The sequence below is a fragment of the Megascapheus bottae genome, chromosome 33 (genome assembly GCF_031878675.1).
Source record: "Megascapheus bottae isolate mThoBot1 chromosome 33, mThoBot2.hap1, whole genome shotgun sequence".
In the NCBI taxonomy this organism is placed as follows: Eukaryota; Metazoa; Chordata; class Mammalia; order Rodentia; family Geomyidae; genus Megascapheus; species Megascapheus bottae.
Window position 1 is genome coordinate 7549681 of NC_143541.1, and position 19944 is coordinate 7569624.

The following is a 19944-nucleotide window of genomic DNA, read 5'->3' on the forward strand; positions in this document are numbered from 1 at the left end:
CAGACCTGCTGGCAAAGAGTCCGGCCAATCTGGTAGGCAGCGCTGGCCTCCTGGCCTCAGCATCCAGCCCCCGTGGGAGAGACATGATAAGGCGTCTATAGGTACATGGGCAGGCAGGAGTCGGGGAGCAGCCAGGGCGCTGCAAAAGATTCCCAAGCCGGAAGGGAAGGTGACCTAGATTAGAATCTTCCATGAGCCTTGGGCCTGCTGTCCTTCATGGAAGACCTACTTGGAGCCTGTGGTAAATCTAGATTCCTGAGCCAAACCCTCACAGACTCCCTAAGAGGTGGGGGTAAGGCTGGATGTGTAGCTGAATACATTTTCGCAATGATTCCAGTGCAGAGTTCTAGCATTATATATCTGGGACGTGTGTGTGTGTGCGCGCTTGAATTTAGGGCCTGGGCGCTATCCCTGAGCTCTTACGCTCAAGGCTAGTATTCTACCACTTGAGCCATAGCTCTACTTTTGGGGTTTTTTGGTGGTTAATTGGAGGTGATCCTCAGCTCTCGGCTGGGATTACAAGTTTTGAAACAGAAGTACAGTTATTGACAAAACTTCACTGCAGCACTCTTGAAAGTTTTTTTTTTCCTTTAAACGTACAGAGAGGGGCAGGAAATTTAGTAGAGTGCTTGCCTAGCATGCATAAAGACCTGGGTTTGATTCCTCGGTACCACATGCATAGAAAAAGTCAAAACTGGTGCTGTGGCTCAAGTGGTAGAGCTCTCGCCTTGAGGAAGAAGCCCCAGGACAGTGCTCAGGCCCCGAGTTTAAACCCCAGGATGGACATGGGCCCCACTTCTGGCAATATGGTTGAGACCATGACGGACTGCTGGGTTTCCTCCCCTCATCCCTATATCATCCTACTTATTTACTCTGTAACACAATGGGTAATGCTCTGTTGGTGTTTCAGACTCCAAACTCCTGTGCCTGGCTGCAGCTCAGTCTACAGCTCTGGACATGACCTGTGGTGCATAGTAGATATGGAGGCGCTAATTTCATAACCAGTATGAAGGGACAGCGAGTTGACTTGTGTATGCGGGTCTTGGAGTCAGGTACCCTGGGACCTCTCCTTTGCAACGCTTGGGTGTGGCATTCGCTGTAATGAGTTGTCAAACTCACTGGAGCAAACATTCTAGAACTGTTTGATCCAAGTTCATCGCTGAGACTTGAGTCTGCAGTCCACCCAGCCACTGTGGTCTGGATATTTCTGGCCCTACAGTGACATCTACTGGCCAAAGCTAGATCTACAGCCTCAGGGACACCAAGTCGGCCAAGTTTCAGTCCAGGAAGACAGGGGAGCTGCCTGGGCTGAACGAGACCTCTGAGACAGGAAAGCAAGGGCCAGGCCACTGCTAAGCCTTTCTCCCCCCTGGGCCCACTTTCTTGACATCTACAATCTTCCCAGGCCTCAGCCCTCCAGCTACAGTGGCCTCAGCTCCCACCAAGGGGCCAGCCAAGTCTTTCTTGTCTCAGCAAGTTCTCTAGTCCACACCCCAGGCATTCTGCACCTCCTGGCTCCCCCTGACATGTAGTCACTGACGCCCCTGCCTTTGGGGTCTTCAGGAGACGTGGGACATGACCAGCCCTCGCCACCTCCTTCCCTAGACATTTCTCTGGAGAAGATGCACCAGCAGCCAAGGCACACAGGAAAAGATTTTCAGGCGCTCGGTCATCAACTGAAGCTGAAAGGGAAAATTAGCCGGGGTGGGGCACTGAGAAATGAGCCCCGGGACATGGCTGTTGGGCCACCACAGGTGCCGTTGCCATGGAAACACCATGGTGTGGCCTCAGACCAATATAGAGCTGCCATCTGACCCACCAATTCCACTTCCAAGAATGAATGACACGATCCCGGAGCAGTGAACAGATACCATAGATGTAGTATTCACAATCGCCCAAAAGTAGAAGCAACTCAAATGGTCACCAGCTTGATAAATTAATAAACAAAATGTGAGACACCTACAGAATGGAATATTACTCAGCCATAAAGAAAACGAAATGTCCAAGGATAGTGGCCCACACTTGTTATCCCACCTTCTCAGGAGGCAGAGATTGAGAGGACAGCAGTTGGAGGCCAGTACAGGCAAAATCTTGGCATGGCGGTTCGTACATGTTCCTGCAGCTACAAAGGAGGCTGTAGGAGAGAGGATCCAGATCTAACCTGGCCCATGCAAAACTAAAAGATGACACTCAGAAAAAACAAAAGTGAAACAAAATCCAAAAGGATCCTTAAAGGAGTGGCCTAAGAGAGAGCGCACTTGTCTAGCAATTGTATAGCCCACAGTGCAAACCCCTAGTGCCACTGAAAAGGGAGGGGCAGGCACCAATGGCTCCCCCTGTAATCCTAGCTGCTCAGGAGGCTGAGCTCTGAGGGTCATAGTTCACAGTCAGGGCAGAAAAGTCTGTGAGACTCTTACCTTCTGTTACCAAACATCTGTGAGTGGAGTGGTGACTTACGTGCTAGAGCACTAGTCTTGAGCCAGAACAAAACAAAAAAGGCCCTGTGTTCAAGCCCCAGAAAGAGAGAGGGAGGGGAGAGAGGGGAGAGAGAGAGAGGGAGGGAGGGAGGGAGGGAGGGAGGGGGAGAGAGAGAGAGAGAGAGAGAGAGAGCGAGAGAGAGAGAGAGAGAGAGAATTATTACTAAGACATGCTACAATAGGCGGACCTTGAAAACATTATGCTTAAGCAAATAAGCCAGTCACAAAAAGTCAAGTTCTGTGAGATTCCACTTCCCTCAAGTACCAGAAATAGCAAAGCCCCAGAGACAGAAACCAGGCTAGAGGTGTACGGGGCGTATGTAATGCTATAGCCCTTCCCTTACAGGGAGTAGGGAAGGGAAAACCCCTTTCCTTTGGGCTGTTGTAAGTTCTGGGAACAGTGGTGATGACTGCCTGACATTGTGCATACTGCTGAACTGTATGCATAAAATGGTTCAAAAGAGGCAGGGGGCGGGATGGTCTGCCCCTGGCATCTCAGCTACTCTTCTGACTGAACCCAGGGTTTGAAACCAGTCTGAGTAATGTAAGAAACCCTATCTCAAGAAAAGAAAAAGGTTAGACAGTAAGTTTATTTTACATAAGTAGGAATCTTGATCATAAGTTTATTATATATAAATGGAATATATACATATATATATATATAAATGGCGAGAGGCCTCTGCGCCTCCACTCTGCACCTCACCCTCTTCTCTCTCCCCCATCTCCAGGGTTTTGTGGTCATCCAGAAAAACAACACCCTTTTCTCAGAGTAAAAGCCAGTCACTACACCGAGGGCCTTGAGCCCCTGGGCACCCCCACCTGCCCCTTGGCCCTTCCCTGTGTCCTGGCCAGCCACAGCTGTAATGGTGGAGACTGATTGTCCCTGGGGTCTTGGCTTTTGTGCCCTGGCCCTGAAACTTCCTTTTGTTCTCACACCGGCCACACTCTTCTCCGGGGTGGTACTGGGCCAAGAATTCAGGGCTCTGCACTTACTAGGTGGGTCCTCTGCTGTTTTCGTCACATCTCCAGCCCTTTTTGTTCAGTTATTTTTGAGAGAAGGTCTTGCTTTCTGCCCAGGCCAGCCTGGACTGTGATCCTCCTATTTACACATCTGGCTGGGATGATGGGTGCCTAGCACTTTTATAGGTGTTTATTAGAAATCTAAAACCTGCATTTCTGGCCTCTTGAAATGTGAGCCAATGTGGTTCAAGAGATTGAGTTTAGTCAGGCCCCAGGTTCAACCGCAGTACCACTACGCACACAAAAGTAGCTGAAACAAAAACTAAGCTTGTATGTCTTACAGGAGGTAAGGGAGGGATGTCAGATTTAGGAGATAAAATATACAAGACACCGGGTGTGACCAGTTCCAGGCAGGGACAGTCCTCTAGCTGTGTTTCAGCAAGTGCCACATGGTTCACTGCAATGCTAATGTTCACCACCAGAGGGAAGAAGAGCACACAGCTGATCTGAGTCCTGTGCCCAGGGGAACGGTCCCAGCTAGGACCTTAGGGGGTGAGGGCAGCCTGGAGCTAAGTGAGATGGAGGGGGAGGAGCTGGGGATTGGTCTGGTGCCAAGGACCTGGATGGGGGAAAGAGTCAGTGTGTATTATCATTTTAGTCATTGAATTTGATCCTTTGGCTGTGGTAACAAATGGCCACAAAGCAGGTGGCAGAAGACAACAGGAGTCTCCTGTCGCACTGTGGGGCAAAGTGTGAAGTCAAGGCTCCCTTTCTTTTCTGTCCAGTCTCTTCCACCATCAGCACTGCCCTCTCCTGTCTGCCCCTGTCTGCCCCCTCTCAAGAATAAACAAAGGGCTGAGGGTTTGGCCTAATAGTAGAGTGCTTGCCTAGCATGCACAAAGACCAGGGTTCGATTCCTCAGTACCAGATACATAGAAAAACGCCAGAAGTGCTGCTGTGGCTCAAGTGGTAGAGTGCTAGCCTTGGGAAAACCCAAAACTGCTCAGACCCTGAGTTCAAGTCCCAGGACTGGCAAAATAAATAAATAAATAACCAGAGGCCGGGGGGGGCCACCCCACTCTACTCCAGTGTGATCTGACTTACCCCCTCACATCCAGTGACCCCTGTTACCACAGGGGCTTCACTCAGAGGTTGGACCAGGCTTCAAAGGCAGATCTGGAAAGGAACGGAGGCCCGCCCTCCTCCAGGGGGCACAGTGCAAGCTAAGATGTGAGTATACCCGTGACACTGCAGATGTGGCATGCCTTGAGGCAAATGATTCCCAATGTCTGAAATCCTGACACAGTCAAGCCACCGCCTTACATCATGATAATGAATGTAAGGGTTAAAAACACATTCCACAATGGCATTTAAAAAAGAAAAGATTTAAAAAAAAATAACCAAAAAGTCTAAGAGAAGCTTTCAGGAATGAGTGTATCTAGAGACTCAAATGAGGTCATGGTGTTTCTTGCATCCGTCTCTTGGCTCTGCCTCTTTCTGTCTGTCTGTCTGTCTTTCTTTCTTTTTTGGTGGGTCATGGGGTTTGAACTCAACCTGGGCGCTGTCCCTGAGCTCTTCAGCTCAAGGCTACTGCCTTACCTTTGAGCCAAGCCCCACTTCCCATTTCCTGGAGGTTAATTGGAGATAAGAGTCTCGGGTTCTTTTGTGCCTGGGCTAGCTTTGAACCTTGATCCTCAGATCTCAGCCTTAGTAGCTAAGATTGTAAGCATGAGCCACCATGCTGGCTGGGCTCTGCCTCTTTCTGCCCTATCCTCAGGCCAGCATCTTCCTTGTGGCAAGATGACAACCAACATCCCTAGACAGCCCAGCAGTTATCAATCTCCTGATGACTTCCAGAAGCTTCCCTTGTCCTAGCAGCCAGGGGCTCCCGTCTTCATCACACCCTGGAGCACCATTTCATCTTTTTTGACTCTCTTTAAAACAACTTCAGGTCATCTGAATCTTTATCCCCAAGTCTCTGAATCACAACCTGGTGTGTGCGTGCACTTCACAGTTAGCAACTCCTACCTTCTCATTTCCTACTCCAGGAAAGCGGATCCTGCACGCACAAGACCCGCTGGGGCCAGAGCCTGGGCTTTTTCTCTTCAGATAGTCTGTCACCACTTGGTGCCTCAGTTTCCTCAGCTGCAAGGCAGGCATCACGGCTATGGTGGTATGTGAAAGGTCACCACAGCCTCTAGACAGGCAAACTCCTTACCTGCCGCATGCCTCAGTTTCCCCACGTGGAAGATAGGGCTGACAGGGTGTCTATTCTAAGAAGAGGTGGGGACTAAAACAAGTCACATTTTTAGCAGGATACCAGCATCTCACTCTTGTCATCCTAGCTATTCTTGAGTCTGAGATTTGAAGATGCAGTTCAAAGCCAGCAGACAGGATAGTCTGTGAGACAATTATCTCCAATTAACCACCAGAAAAAGCTGCAACTAGAGCTGTGGTTCAAGTGTAGAGCACTAGCATTGAGTGAAAGAGCGAAGGAATAGAACCTGGGCTTGAGGCCGGGAATTTGGCCTAGTGGTTAAAGTGCCTGCCTTGCATGCTCGAAGACCCGGGTTTGATTCCTTGGTACCACATAGCCGGAAGTGGTGCTGAGGCTCAAGTGGTAGAGCTCTAGCCTTGAGAAAGTCCAAGGACAGTGCTCAGGCCCGGAGCTCAAGCCCAGGACTGGCAAAAAAAAAAAAAAAAAAAAAGAACCTGGGCTTGAGCTCATGTCCAGTACTACAACAAAAAATAAACAAAATAAGTCGTATTTTTTTTTTAACAAGAGAGCCTGTCATTTAGGAATTACCAGGAAAATGTGAGCTAGTGTGTGCGTGTGCATGCGTGTGTGTGTGTGTGTGTAGTATATATTATGTATATATGGTCTCTATGTATTCCAGGATGGCCTCAAACCCTTAGTCCTCCTGCCTCCCCTACAGGGCGGGAATTGCAGGTGTATGTCATCATTCCTGACTCGTTAGCTATTATCACGTACTACTGAGGCCAGAGTGGGTATGAGGATGCAGTGGACTTGCTCCCCAGAGCACAGACTGGCCCTTCACACCCTAGCCTCAGAGAACGAAGTCCCCACAACCATTTCACAGGAGAGGAACACGAGGCTCCACAAGGAACAGGGCACGACGCGGTGGTTACCCTGGGCTTGAAACTCACCTGAATGACCTCGCTGGGACTCAGTTCCCTTGGCTATCAAATGAGTCACTGTGGTGGCTGTGGTTGGACTTTAAATGCTTCCTCGCCAGGCAGTCCCGTGGTGCTATCCCACACCCCTTCTGGCCTGGGCCGTAGTCAGGCCGGAAATCAATCCTTCGCAGCTGCCTCCCCTTCCTGCTCTGAAGCTCTGCTTAATTGTATAGATGGTGGTGTGTCTGCCAGGGCCTCGTTCCTCAGAACCATGCAGCCACAACCGTGCCTGGCTACAAGGTACATTCATTAGGGAGGCAGCTTTGATCCAGACTTCCAGAGGGACAGGACCAGGAGAGAAGCAAACAGGCACGCTCCATCTGCGTGGCACAGCCGGGCTTCAAGCAGCCGTCCTGTGCACTCACAGCCCTGCAAATCCCAGTCTGACACAGCTCTGGGCAAAGGGAGTGGAGTCAGGGCTGTCACCCCACCCCACTGGGCAGATGGGGCCGGGGGATCTGGATCTGGGGGGACGAGGGGTTCCTGGTGTTCATACTGAACCACCACTTCCACCCTGCGTGGATTAGGAGCAGGCTGGGTGCTAAAGCTCTAGACCCTTACGCTACGTGTTCATTTACTCTGGCAGAACAGGCCACAGGGCCCTGGACCTCGTCCCCACGTAGGACTGCAGGCAGAGCTGCACCGGTGCTAGCACTTTTCCAGGCCAATGGGCTCATGGCGGCGATTTTGTTTTTGAAATCTGCGCTCCTCTGACCTCAAACTTAGTCTGTCCTCTTTGCCTTGGGTGGGGGATGGACCCCAGACCCTCGAGCAGAGCAGAGGCGACACATGGCCTCTTTGTGGGGTTGCCAGGAGTTATTGGGAGCCCGAGGCACTTGGACTGGAGTCTGGGGAGGGAGCAGAGGCTGAGAGGAAAGGAGAAGCCATGGTGGCTGTCATCTGACCTGCTGTGTCCAGTGCCCACCTCTAGCCCTGGTGGCTGGGCACAGCATTCCCTCCTGGAGCCAACTTTGTTCAAGGCCGGGACCTGTCTGATTGTGACTCATGAAGCCCAGGAGGGTGGGAATCTAAGCTTAAGGAAGCGTGCTGGAGGATGTTCCAGGAACACAGCTCGCCTGCTCCACTCTTAATTAAAAAGCCTTATGAAATCAGAGGATGTATGATATGGAAAGCCTTAGGAAAGTCTGTTTTGCCATTAGCAAACGGATAGAAAACTAAAGACTTAGAAATAAGAAAGCAGTGAGCATGCAGGATGGGAACGGAGCTCTAACAACCCTGCTCGTTCGCCCCCACTCCACACCAGCGCTGGGGGAGGAAGGCTGGGAAGGCTGATCTGGGGTGCTGGAAGAGCACTCAGAGGGGAGTCCAGCTCTGAGCCCCCGGGGACTACAGAGCAACAGTGCACTTGACCTGGACAGGGACAGTGGTTTTTATGGACTCCTAGGCTGTTGAAATCATTTCCCCACTTTCACCTGCATCCTCAGTCATGCAAAATGCAAGTTCCCAGGTTCTAGCCCACCACCTCTCAAAATGGAACCCGGGGTCTGTATTTGTACATGACACTCCTTTGAACTCACACACTGCCGTTGATTCTGTGCTGTCCAGCGTGGTCAACGCTGTGAGGATGGAGGTGGGGGGACTGATAGAGGCAGAAAGCTGCCACGGTGGGGGGGCATTTCAAGACAGAGTAGAGTAGGGGTCACCTCCTAGGCCAGGAGCTGAGTGTGGTACCTCTCCCCCCTCCCCACCTCGCCCCCACCCAAGGCTGCCACCTTCCTCCCCCTCCTTCTCTAGACCCATAATTATCCCAGCCCTGCTAGCCACCTCTGTTATATTTTATTAGTCAAGTGGAACATTAATTAAATGTGAGAATAGCAGAAGAAGAAAAAGGCAAACCCAAGGAAGAAAAGTCTCTTAGGAGCCCAGCTAGATCATGAGACCAAGAGAAAGGCTCGTCCTGGCATCCTGTCCCCAGGGAGGGTCCAAGCAGCAATACCTTCGAAATATGTGGAGAGGGGGGGCAACATGGGGACCGCAAGCCAGGTTCCCAACGGGAGTTAGAGGGCCACAAGGGCTGTAAACAGATACTGTAGAAAGGCAAAAACATCCAAATTACCCTATCCTGACCCCATTGGTCCCTAAAATGTTTCTTCCCCCTGCTAAACCAGCACACCTCAAGGGCCTGCAGAGAAGTCCTACCTCTGAGTTAAGCCTGGCATTGTCTGGGCTGTGGCCACTCTGGTGAGCACCTTTCTCTGCCCCAATTTGGGTTCTGGGTTGTATAATTATTCCGGGCCATCATTCCATCCCCACCCAACCAGACTAGTGCACCTGAGCGGGTGTTAGGAAGTAGAGGAGTCGGTAAGGTTTGCCTAGGTAAACCGGAGGGCTATTCAGCTCTGGTTTCAAATTCCTCTTTTCAAATGAATTCTCATCTCCCATTCCAGCCGGGATACCAGAAGCCACTGGCAACCTCAGCTGGGGCTGGGTCCTCAGTTAGCCTTCCTGAGCCCAGCGCTGGCTGCAGTCTTGGGGGTCAGATGACCTCTTGAATGGTGATCCACCTCCTGGGCACCGGGGGGGGGGGGAGGGGAGGTCTGAGGGATGGTGGGGTGCGTGGGGTCCCAGCACACTGCAGAGGCCACACCTCAGCTGTTGTTGTTTTTTTTTCTCTTTTGCCAAGCAATGAAGTTATCTACATGAAACACAGCCCTAATGAAGCAAGAACAGTCATTACACACCCGGCTGCCTCCGGCCAAACCCACGAATGGAGTCAGTCATTGTGGGCAGGCAGGGATTACAGCAAGAGGGCCCACCCCGCCCTGCCTGAACCATGGTGCTTCTCCAAGACCTCAGACCTGGAGCGCTGCCCCAGGGGCGGGAGTTCTGCCTTTGACGGGGCCCAGGCAGAGAGCTCTGCTTCCGTCTGCCCCTTGCTGGCTTGGCTGAGTTCAGAACCACCTTGGCGCCTCTGCTTTGAACTAGACACTGTGCGTTCAGCATGGCTGTGGCCGTCCCTCCCCTCGGGGCTCATGTCACCATCTCCATGTGTTTCTGCCCCTTAGCAGTCATAAAAGGTGACCCAAGGCAACTTTGTTCTCCTGGGCTTTCATCATTTGCTCTTAGACTCCAGCCACCATGCTGAACGGGAGCCAGGCAACCTGCAAAATACTCCACCCCAAGTACGCTAATGGAGGATTTTAAGTATTAGAGTTTTCAACATGTGACACCTCCAAACCAAAAGATTGAAGGCTGAGGGCACGCTGTAGCCTGATGGGCCCACTTCTACTTCCTGCTTAGCCCTGCAGCCCGTGGCCGGAAGAGGCAAGGCTCTGGTGTGGCAGACATCAGAGCACAAAGCACAAGTTATGAGGAAGGGTTTAAACTGTAACCCTGGCAGTGTATGGATCGACTGGGATGGGGAATCTGTCAGCTGGCACAACAAGCCACCCTGGACTCCAGACTGTTCTCACAAGTCTGATGACCAGGTAGAATGGGTGTCGTCTACTCCGTGCCACCAGCCAGGGCAAGCCAACGGCCAAGATGGAAGTTAGGTGTGGGAGAGTCCCTCTGTCCAGTGGATGCCTTGGCAAGTGGGTGGCTGCAGGAAGGAGTGAAGAAGTAGGAGTCCAGGAGGCAGGTAAGGGGCTTCTGCAGACGTCCAGGTGGACAGTGGTGATGGCCGGGGCAGTGTAGCAGCAGGAGACACAAGAAAACCATCAGTCAAAGAAGCGGATGCACTGACACCCACCTTGATGGTTAACCGCATGCCTGGAATTCATCCCGAACACCACCTGCGATGTGTGACCTGCCCTGACTCTGCTTTATCCTAGGAGATGGTGTCTCTGGCTCTGTCCCTGTCCTGGACTGGCCTGATAGCCATGGCACAAAGCTCGGCCCTCAGCCCTCCCCCCAGCTCAGAAGTAAACAGAATGAATTTCTAATGGTCTCATGGAGCCCGGGCTCCTGTCACCCCCACAGCTTTCTGTGACTTCAGATTCCAACTGAAATATGACTAATCGGGGGAAGGGGGTGGATGCGTCTGCATGACTTCACCAGAGTTTATTAAACTTTCTTTTTTTAATTTCTTTTAATTTCCTCACCTGTTGGGCTCCAGTGGCTCATCAATCACAGGGCGTCCGTACGCGAGGTGTGTCCTCATGCTGCTTCACCATATCCGGCCACTCCCGGCCCCTCCATGTCCAGTCCCCACCCTCAGACTATGATCCTCCAGATCCACTCCAACTTTCCCCAGCCTTCTACATGTTCAGGAAACCAGCTTTCTGTAGGGCTTGGCTAGCGGGGGTCTCTTGGAGAGGATCGAGCAGGAGAAGAAAGAGGGTTAGTCTAGATCCCACTGCCACAGCATCATGGTTGGACCCCCTTCTCTCCCTAGACGCTGCTATGTCTTTCCCTTGTCTTTCTAAGTGGAGGGCGGCCAACAGCTGTCTTCTTACCCCACCTAGGTACTGAGATGCCTACATGCACTCTGCCATCCTGTACTCTCTCTGTGGTTCTAAGGATTGAACTCAGAGCCTTGTACATGCTAGGTAAGCATGAGCTGCCTCATTACCAACCACAAACTTTCCTAAAGCGCCCTTGATGCAATGATCTTCCCACTTTCCAGTGTTTCTCCCAGACCACAAGCAGACGCATTGTCACTACTGCACATTTGAAAAATGTCAGCTCTAATTTCTTTTTCCTATAACAAACCGGAAAAGCCAGAAAGTAAAGGAACATCACAGCTGGGCACTGGGGGTTGTGGGCACTGTGATCCTAGCTATTTTGGAGGCTCAGATCTGAGGATCACAATTCGAAGCCATCCCGGGCAGAAAGGTCCATGAGACTCTTATCTCCAATAAACTACTAAGAAAAAGCCAGAAGCAGCCTGTGGCTCAAGTTGTAGAGTAGTAAAAAGAAGTTCAGGGACAGGGCCTAGGCCCTGAGTTCAAGCCCAGAGCCAGCAAAGAGAGAAAAAGAGGAGGGAAGGAAGAAAAAGAAAAGAGAACTACCATTTACCAGGTGCCTAGCCTGTGCCAAGAAAACCCCATGCCAGGCATAATCCTGTACCCGAGGCACATTTCCTCACAGCACCTCTGAAGGTAACTTATGCCAGGGTCTTGATGAAGACCCTGGGGTCCTGGAGGTGTCACCACCTGCCTACCATCTTATGGGCAGGTATAGATAAGGCTGGGTGGCAAGTATGTCTGTCTGTGAGATTCTGGAACCTAGGATCCTTCCTGTAGCCCTGCCCCTCTGCAGTTGTAACTTGCTTCTCTGGTTTATGACTGTTCTACACTACTCTCTGGCTTTACAACCCATAAAGGACAATCTATTTTCCCCTTTTGGCTGGACCATCGATGTGGTCCTGGAGATGGGCCTACCCTAGACTGAGCCCATGGCCAGGCCCGAAGTGGATGGGTCTGGCCTCCTCTCTCTGCCACGACAGTGAGTCAGAGTTCAGAATAACCATTCCTATGGTTTGTCCCCTGGTATCCATGCCCTAGATCTGTGTCACAGGTGACTCCTGCCTATGTGTTGATGAGAGCATTAGAAATAATGAGGACTGGGCAGGTCTGCCAGAAGGGAGGAAGTCTGCCCTCGGCCTGCCTCCCCCTCTCCCTGCATTCCTCTGTGCCCTATGACCCCCTCCTTCAGCTTTTCCAATATTAACCATCCCTCGGGGCCCCGAGCATCCTCACATCATGCTTCAAGCTTATCCATAGCAATATTTGCCCACAGAGGACATCAGTGCTGCCACACAGAGCTGTGTATGTTGGCACCTAATTGTCCCCTAGTCATTGCTGCTGTTTTTATCTGGTCTCTCAGCCTGCTCTATGAGTCCTCTACAGGCAGGAAACTTCACGCAGTTACTCATCATTCCCATGTGTGTGTGTGTGTGTGTGTGTGTGTGTGTGTGTGTGTGTGTGTGCACGCGCGCGCGCGTGCATGAGCATATGCACCAGTCCTGGGTCTTGAACTCACAGCCTGAGCACTGTCACTGAGCTTTGTGCTAAAGGCTACCAATTGAGCCACAGCTCCACCTCCTGCTTTTTGGTGATTCACTGAAGATGAGAGTCTCACCACCTTTCCTACCAGGGCTGGCTTTGAACCATAATCCTCAGATCGTAGCTTCCAGAGTAGCTAGGACGACAGGGACGAGTGGTGGCACTTGGTAGCACACAGTGTTGTTAATGTCTGGGAAGCTGCGGAACGTGATAATCGCGTGACTCGATGTCCTTCCTCTTGATGGTCCTGTGACCTGCCCCTCCAGAAAAAAAAGGGACCTATACAAATGGAAATGTGACTTTCTGTCTAGTTTCTCATGAGAATTATTTGTGACTACATAGGGAACATTTCTGGAGGTGGAGCTCAGGGCCTGAGCACTGTCCTTGGGTTTTCTCAAGGCTAGAGCTCTACCACTTGAGCCACAGCACCACTTCTGGCTTTTTCTGTGTATGTGGAACTGAGGCATCGAACCCAGGGCTGCGTGCATGCTAGGTGAGCACTCTGCCACTGGGCCACTCTCCTGGCCTGGAACTCCTTTTTATCATATTGTCCTGGATGTTCATTTCACTTAGTTATTTGCTGCTCTTCTTGGTCTTCACAATCTTTCTTCCGACCCCTCACCTACCTAAGCTTATTTGTTTGTTTTTTATTTTGTCCTTACTGGGGCTTGAACTTAAGGCCTCAAACTTCCTTGGCCGGTCTTCTACCACTTGAGTGATACCTTCACCAGTTTAGTATTTTTTGCTAAGGTCGAGTCTCTGAACTTTTCTGACCAGGTTGGCTTTAAACCATGATACTCTAGGTCTTATTAACTATGGGTGTGATCAGGAGTCTGTCTTGTGACCAAAGCAAGACAGGGTTCTGCAGAAGTCTTGCAGGGCAGTGAGGACTTCTCAGCTGTCTGGTCTAGTGTTGTTGTCACTCCTGCACAAATGTCCCCTGCTGCTTGTCACTCAAAAGTATAGCTCTCAGGAAGCAGTGGATTCTATAGGCCAACTTGGGCCACGAACTGATAAACGATCCTTCTGCTTACTGAACCTGGGCCTCTCACAGAAAAATGGAAAAAACACTTGAGCTGTGGGAAGGGACGGGGGGCATGTATTTTCTGGGCCTTGTTGAATGAGACTGTCCTCTGACCTCACCCTGATTCATAGCCTAATACTTCTGGATGGTTCATCCTGCTCCTCACGTCCGGTGTTCAGGGTACAGTCGCCCCATATTATGAGGACAAGCTCTAATTAGCCCAGAACATCAGGACAGAGCCGGCTTGGGGCTGACAGCAAGATGAATGTACCTAAATGGCCAAGGTAATTGGGAGTTGTTTTTCATTTTTCTCTTGTAATAAGAGAAGCAATGGCAGGAGTTGGGGGCTCACTATCTCTGGTGGGCCTGATGGATGATGAGATGTCTGATTTACCAGCAACTCTCAGTTCTGGCAGCCAGACTCCACCCCATACCAGCCCTGGTACCCCAAGCATCTGCCTTACCACGTTAACAACTTCTTCATATTCCTCCTCCTCTTCTCCTACGTCGTCTTCTTCTTTATCTCCTTCTCCTCTTTCTCCTCTTCCTCCTCTTCTTCTTCCTCTTCTCCTTCTACTTCCTCTTTCTCCTTTTCCTTTTCTTCCTCTTCTTCCACCTCCTCCTCCTCCTTCTCCTTTCTTCATTATCTTGTTCAGTAGTGGGTCTTGAACTTGGGGTCTGAGCACTATCCCCTATTTTTTTTTTTGCTCAAGGCTGGTGCTCTATCACTTGAGCCAAAGCTCCACTCCCAGCTTTTTGCTGTTTAACTGGATATAAATAGTCACATGGACTTTCCTGTCCATGCTGGCTTTCCATGTTCTTCAGCTCTCAGTCTCTTGAGTAACTAGGATTATAGGCGCAATCCAGTGCCCAGCTAAATCACAGTGATTTAGAGAGTGGCTTTGTGATGCATACGACACATCCACAGTCTCCCTCCTTCATAGGGGCCTGCAAGTCCTCAGACTGGGTTAAAAGATAATTACAGATATGTTTCTCTGTAAGATTTTTATCTATAGATTTCTTTAGTGAGAAAATGTTGCTCAGTTTCCTGGCAGTGTGGCTTTGCGCATGTTACATCCTCTCCCCGACCCTTGGCTTCCTTTAGCAAGCAAGAGTAGCTCCTCATCCTTACTTGCTTCTCATCCTCAGTACTCACCTTCGTCTCAACACCCACAGAAGGCCATGCGTAGGAACAGGAGCTATCGATTGGGAGGTCCCCACATACCGACACATACCAAGTTCGCAGCTGAACCAGCAGAGAACAGGGAAGGGAAGAGACAAATAGTGAGTTTAGAAAGGAGTGGTGAGGGGCTGGGAGTTTGGCCTAGTGGTTAAAGTGCTTGTCTAGCATGCATGAAGACCCGGGTTCGATTCCTCGGTACCACATATAGAAAAAAAAGCTGGAAGTGGTGCTGAGGCTCAAGTGGTAGAGCTCTAGCCTTGAGAAAAGTCCAAGGACAGTGCTCAGGCCCTGAGCTCAAGCCCAGGACTGGCAAAAAAAAAAAAAAAAAAAAAGAAAGGAGTGGTGAGGATATGCTATCCATGGAGGACCCTAGCTTGACGGCCATGTTTCTTACCAGGTGCAGCCACCAGTCACTAGCCAGACCCCACATATACGTGTGTCTACATGTACACACAACCAAGTACTTAGGCACACACATGTAAGACCCATCATGCATACATATATATGTGCACAGGTCATACATATGTACATGTGCAGCATGTAAACACATGCATGCAGTTGCATGTGAACATGCAAGCACTTGCATGAAAACACAGGTAACTCACATAGGTGTACACGTGGGGCAGGTCAGCTAATGCACCTGACAAAGTGTTCCTGGCAGTCCCCCTGCATATCCAACTCCAGGTGGAGAATTCCCACAGCCTCTCATCCCCCTCCTATGTCCACTGCTTTCTGCAAGCTCCTGTGGGGCAGAAAATTGCTCCTTGGAAATAATCTGGCCCGTACAGCCCTGCAATTGGCCCCTCAGCAGAAATGGCAGACTCCACGGGGGTAGCTCAGGGGTGGGGGCTCGAGGCTCATTGTCAGAGCAGAAGTCTGTTCCAGCTCTGAACCAGGCAGAGGCAGCTCAGCCAGAGTCCCACAGGGAAGAGCCAACTCAGGAGTCCCCGGCCAGCCTCATGCTCTGGAACATAGACAGCAGGGACGCCACATCTCTGCCTGGGCTGACTTTGAACTCCTGATCTTCCTGCCATAGCCTCCAAAGGGCTGGCATTACAGGTGCTTGGCATTTGGATATTAATATCTTATCTCCCTGGTATTTGTCCAGGGATCCTAGGGGGAAACTGCCCTGGTCCCCACGAGGCATAACAGACAGCCTGTGCTTACTCAAGGGGGAGTCTTTTCATGCATGTATGCATCTAACCATCCATCCATCCATCCATCCATCCATCCATAACAATATCTGAGTGGCAGTTATGTGACAGGAACTAGATAATATCAAGGAAAAATAGAGTAGGACTTTTGTCTTCACATAGTTAATGTTGAAGGGAGGAAGATAGAAAATAAATAAGACATAAACAATAAATACTCACTGCATGCAGTGATGAGGGCCAAGAAGGAAGAGTATGTGCCAGGTACCTGTGTCAGCCAGCGTAGGCAGAGAAGGCCACCAGACATGCTCCTCATCCCAGGTAACTTTAAGACTTACACCATAGATTGACCCTGTGGCCTCTGTTTGTGACCCATTGAGCCATATCTGTAGCTCAGAGTCCATGGTAATGTAGTTTAGAAGGATGCATCTGTCTTTTCTACCAGAGTGCTAACACCCTGAGAACAGTGTTCCCTGCTGAATCCTCGGGGTCCTTAAAACTCAACCCAGGGGCCACTCAAACTAACAGATGGATAAATGATGGGTTGAGGGTGGATAAATGATGAATGGATAGGGGGATGGATGGGTTGATAGATGGTTGATGGATAGATTGAGATATGAGTGGGTAGGTGAATGGATGGATGGATGGATGGATGGGTGGAGGGATGATGGATGAATGGATATATGGATGAATGGGTTGAAGGTGGATGTTAGTAGATGAGTGGGATAGATGGATGGGTAGATGGACAGATGTGCAGATACATGAATGAGGGAAAGGGACATGGGTCTGCCAGCCGATCCGGAGCCTTCTAGTTCCTTCAGAGAAAAGTGTGGCCTGGGTGGTGTGAAGGACAGACTTTGGACAGGGCATTGGATATGTAGTCTTTGCTAATTCACTAAAGGCTTTGGGTTCCTCACCAATGTGCCAAGCAGGTGAGCTGAGCAAGCAAGAAGACCTAAGTTCAAATCCCAATACTGGAAAGGAAAAAAAAATCTCCCAAGTGATCCCTGGCTTTAGAGCTCCTTTGCCTCTCACACCTGGTACCTCGCCTGGTGATGAGAGCGCACTGGGTGGCGAGCTTGCACATGCCAGGGAAGGTGGGTGCCGTCCCAAGGGAAGGTCTGACAATCAGATGCCTTTGGCCCCGCTTCCCAGACTAGTCTCCAGGTGCCTGGGGGGCAGGGGCGCCCCTCTCTGCCTCCCATCCAGCGCCCGCGCCCTCCCTCCGCCCCTGCCCCGCGCGTGCCGCCCCTCCAGGGCGCCCGCCCGCTCCGCTCCCGTCCCCCGCCCCAGGTTTCCGGAGGAGCCGGCGGTCCCCGCGGCGAGGCGGCTGCCGTCAGCGCCGTCCGGCCCCCTCCCCGCCTCGCCCGCGCCGGCCCCCGCCGCTCTATAAGAAGCGGCCGGAGGAGGGAGCGCGCAGGCTCCGCCGCACGGACCTGCCCGGCCCGCGCCTCTGCCAGGTAAGCGACCCCACGAGTCCGGGAGCACTGGAGAGCGAGTCCTCTCCGCGCGGTGAGCAGCCCCGAGCCCAGCGCAGGGCGCAGGCGGGGACCCGACGGAGGCGCACGGGAGATCCGCCCCGCCGTCGAGGCGAGCGCCGCGCCCCGGCTCCCCAGCCCGACCCCGCCCCGGCCCGCGCCTCGCCCTTCTCTCTGTCCTTCCACTCCAGCTGCCGCGATGGCGACGCCGCCGTGCCCTCCTCCGTGGCTGCTCGCCCTGGCTTTGATCTCCACCCTCGCCTCTGTCCCCCGAGGCCGAGCCCAGCCCGAGGCGCCCCAGGAAGAGGCGGCAATGGCGGGGGAGCATCCCGGAGGCCTGGACGACCTTCAGCGCCAATCGGAGCGCCTCCTCCTCCTCCGGGAAGACCTCCACAGGCTGCGAGGGGACCTGGACCAGCTCTCGAGTGAGTGCGGGGCCGTCGGGGCGTGGGGGCCCAGGGGCGCGCTCCTCTAGCCTCCTGCCTTCCAGCTCTGGAACGCCCTTGGCCGTCGCCTCTGCAGGGTCTAGGCTTGCTCCAGCCCTGGGACCCAGCTTCTCCACGCTGCACACACGTCAGAGGGAACGATTCTGTGCGCACCCTGGGCCTGGGCACCCCTGGGGCCATTTCAGTGGGTGTTCCCGTCTCAGGCGCCATCTGCGCACTCGGGGCATGTCTCCACTACCTGCTTCCCCCCTCCCCCCCCCCCCCCCCCCCCGCACAGCCTGGGGGGAGGCCCAGCAGGAGGAAGAGCTCGCAGAGCTGGAGTTGTGGCAGGGCTGGAACTGGAACCCAGGGGCCAGGCCACACCGCTGCAACCGTGAGAGCAGAGAGGCAGAGGCCAGCCTAGGATGCAAGCAGTGGGCCTTGCCAGCCCCAGGGGTCCCTCGGGCCAGTGTACTGCAAGGCCTGGGGTCCCCCCACCCATCTCTTCCCTCCCCAGGGTCTCTTGGGCCAGTGTGCTGCAAGGCCTGGGGTCCCCCCACCCATCTCTTCCCTCCCCAGGGTCTCTCAGGCCAGTGTGCTGCAAGGCCTGGGGTCCCCTCACCCAGCTCTTCCCTCCCCTAGAGTCCTTGGTCCTTCGCAAACTTGACTGGCTCTCCAAGCGTCAGCATCCAGGCAAAAGGGAGGAGGCAGAAGAAGGAGTTGAGGCAGAGGAGGAAGAAATGGGGGCTGTGGGACCCCACAAACGGCAGCATCCCGGCCGCAGGCAGGATGAGGAGGCTGAGTGGCCAGGCCTCACCCAGCACAAGCGGCAGCACCCCGGCCGCCGCTCCCCCTGGCTCCAGTATGCTCTCCCCAAGAGGCAGCACCCGGGCCGAAGGCTGGTAGACCCCAAGGTCCCGAGGAGCTGGGAAGAAGAGGAAGAGGAAGAAGGGGAAGGAGAGGGAGCACTGATTCCTGAGAAACGTCAGCACCCTGGCAAGAGGACCCTGGGAGACCCGTGTGGGCCCCGGGGGGCCTGTGGTCAAGCAGGCCTCTTGCTGGGACTCCTGGATGGCCTGAGCAGGGATCAAGGGGAGCAGGAGCATCCGAATCCTCCACGGTGGGCAGCCTGGGCCCGGGAGCCCCTGGAGTGAGCGAGCTCATTTCCACAACGTCCAGCTTCCAGTGTGGGGGGTGCCTTGCCAGCCCTTTCACCCCTCCCTCTTTACACCCCTGAGCCCGGATCCCAGTCTTCTGTGTAATGTGTACGCACGCTCAAGCAAAGGGGTGGATCCCAGAGCCCTCTCCCTATCACCCTCCCTCTAAGAGAACTCCAGAGAGGACCAGATGAAGAGGACAGTCGTGTGGGCTCAAAGCATTGGTGTCCACATTAGCTTCTATCCCCTGCCCCACATGGCCGGATCTCCTAGAGCAGACGGGTCCCTGGGCTTCCTCTGCAGCTCTGCTAGGCTGGGAGCTGAGGGGGCGGGGGGCACAGCTACTGGAAACTTAATGAAGAAGTGTAAGAATGTCAGGCTTGGCTCTGGGTGTCCTTCTTGTAAACAACCCCTTTGGCACTTTCCCTTTGTCCACACTGTCATTCGGATAATAAACATGCACCTAGATGTCTCCAAGCTCTGTGACTGCTTTCTCCTCTCATCCAGGGGGGATTCATTGATTGGTTTATTCTGCACTACTAGCAGTAGACCCACGACCTTGTACACGCTAAGCAAGCACTCTACCACCTAGCCATACCTGTCTCTCAGAGGTTTATTAAAACAGGACAAGACTAGAGCTCCCCAGCTTTGCTGCAGTGGGTGAGATTGGCACTTCTGGGGTGAGAAGTTCTCTCTCCCGTCTTCAAGCAGAACACCCTTAGGAGGTAAAGTTCTGGAGCCTAGTTGACTCCTGGGGGAAACTAATGTTTGGATGAGAAGGGCTTGCTCAAAGACACAGCTGGCTGGGTATCAGAGACCAGGGTGGGGGTCCTGTCTTGAGTCTGCCTGATTTAAGAGGGGGCAGAGGAATCCTGCTCTAGCTTAGGTCTGTAGTCTTCGTGGTTCTGGGGCAACTTGTGTT

General features: G+C 52.7%; 1 protein-coding gene across 1 annotated transcript; it reads left to right on the forward strand.

Moving 5' to 3' along the window:
• The first annotated feature begins 17371 nt into the window (after nucleotides 1–17371).
• Nucleotides 17372–19488, forward strand: Trh (thyrotropin releasing hormone). The gene is made up of 3 exons (XM_090323879.1): nucleotides 17372–17422; nucleotides 17632–17865; nucleotides 18508–19488. The coding sequence occupies exons 2-3, from the start codon at nucleotides 17640–17642 to the stop codon at nucleotides 19017–19019; spliced, it is 738 nt and encodes a 245-aa protein (XP_090180005.1). The 5' UTR covers nucleotides 17372–17422; nucleotides 17632–17639; the 3' UTR covers nucleotides 19020–19488.
• The last annotated feature ends 456 nt before the right edge of the window (nucleotides 19489–19944 follow it).

Coding starts and splice junctions, on each gene's coding strand:
- Trh (XM_090323879.1), top strand. CDS start 17,640: ATGGCGACGCCGCCGTGCCCTCCTCCGTGGCTGCTCGCCCTGGCTTTG. Junction 17,866..18,507: donor GGACCTGGACCAGCTCTCGA/GTGAGTGCGGGG, acceptor TCCCTCCCCTAG/AGTCCTTGGTCCTTCGCAAA.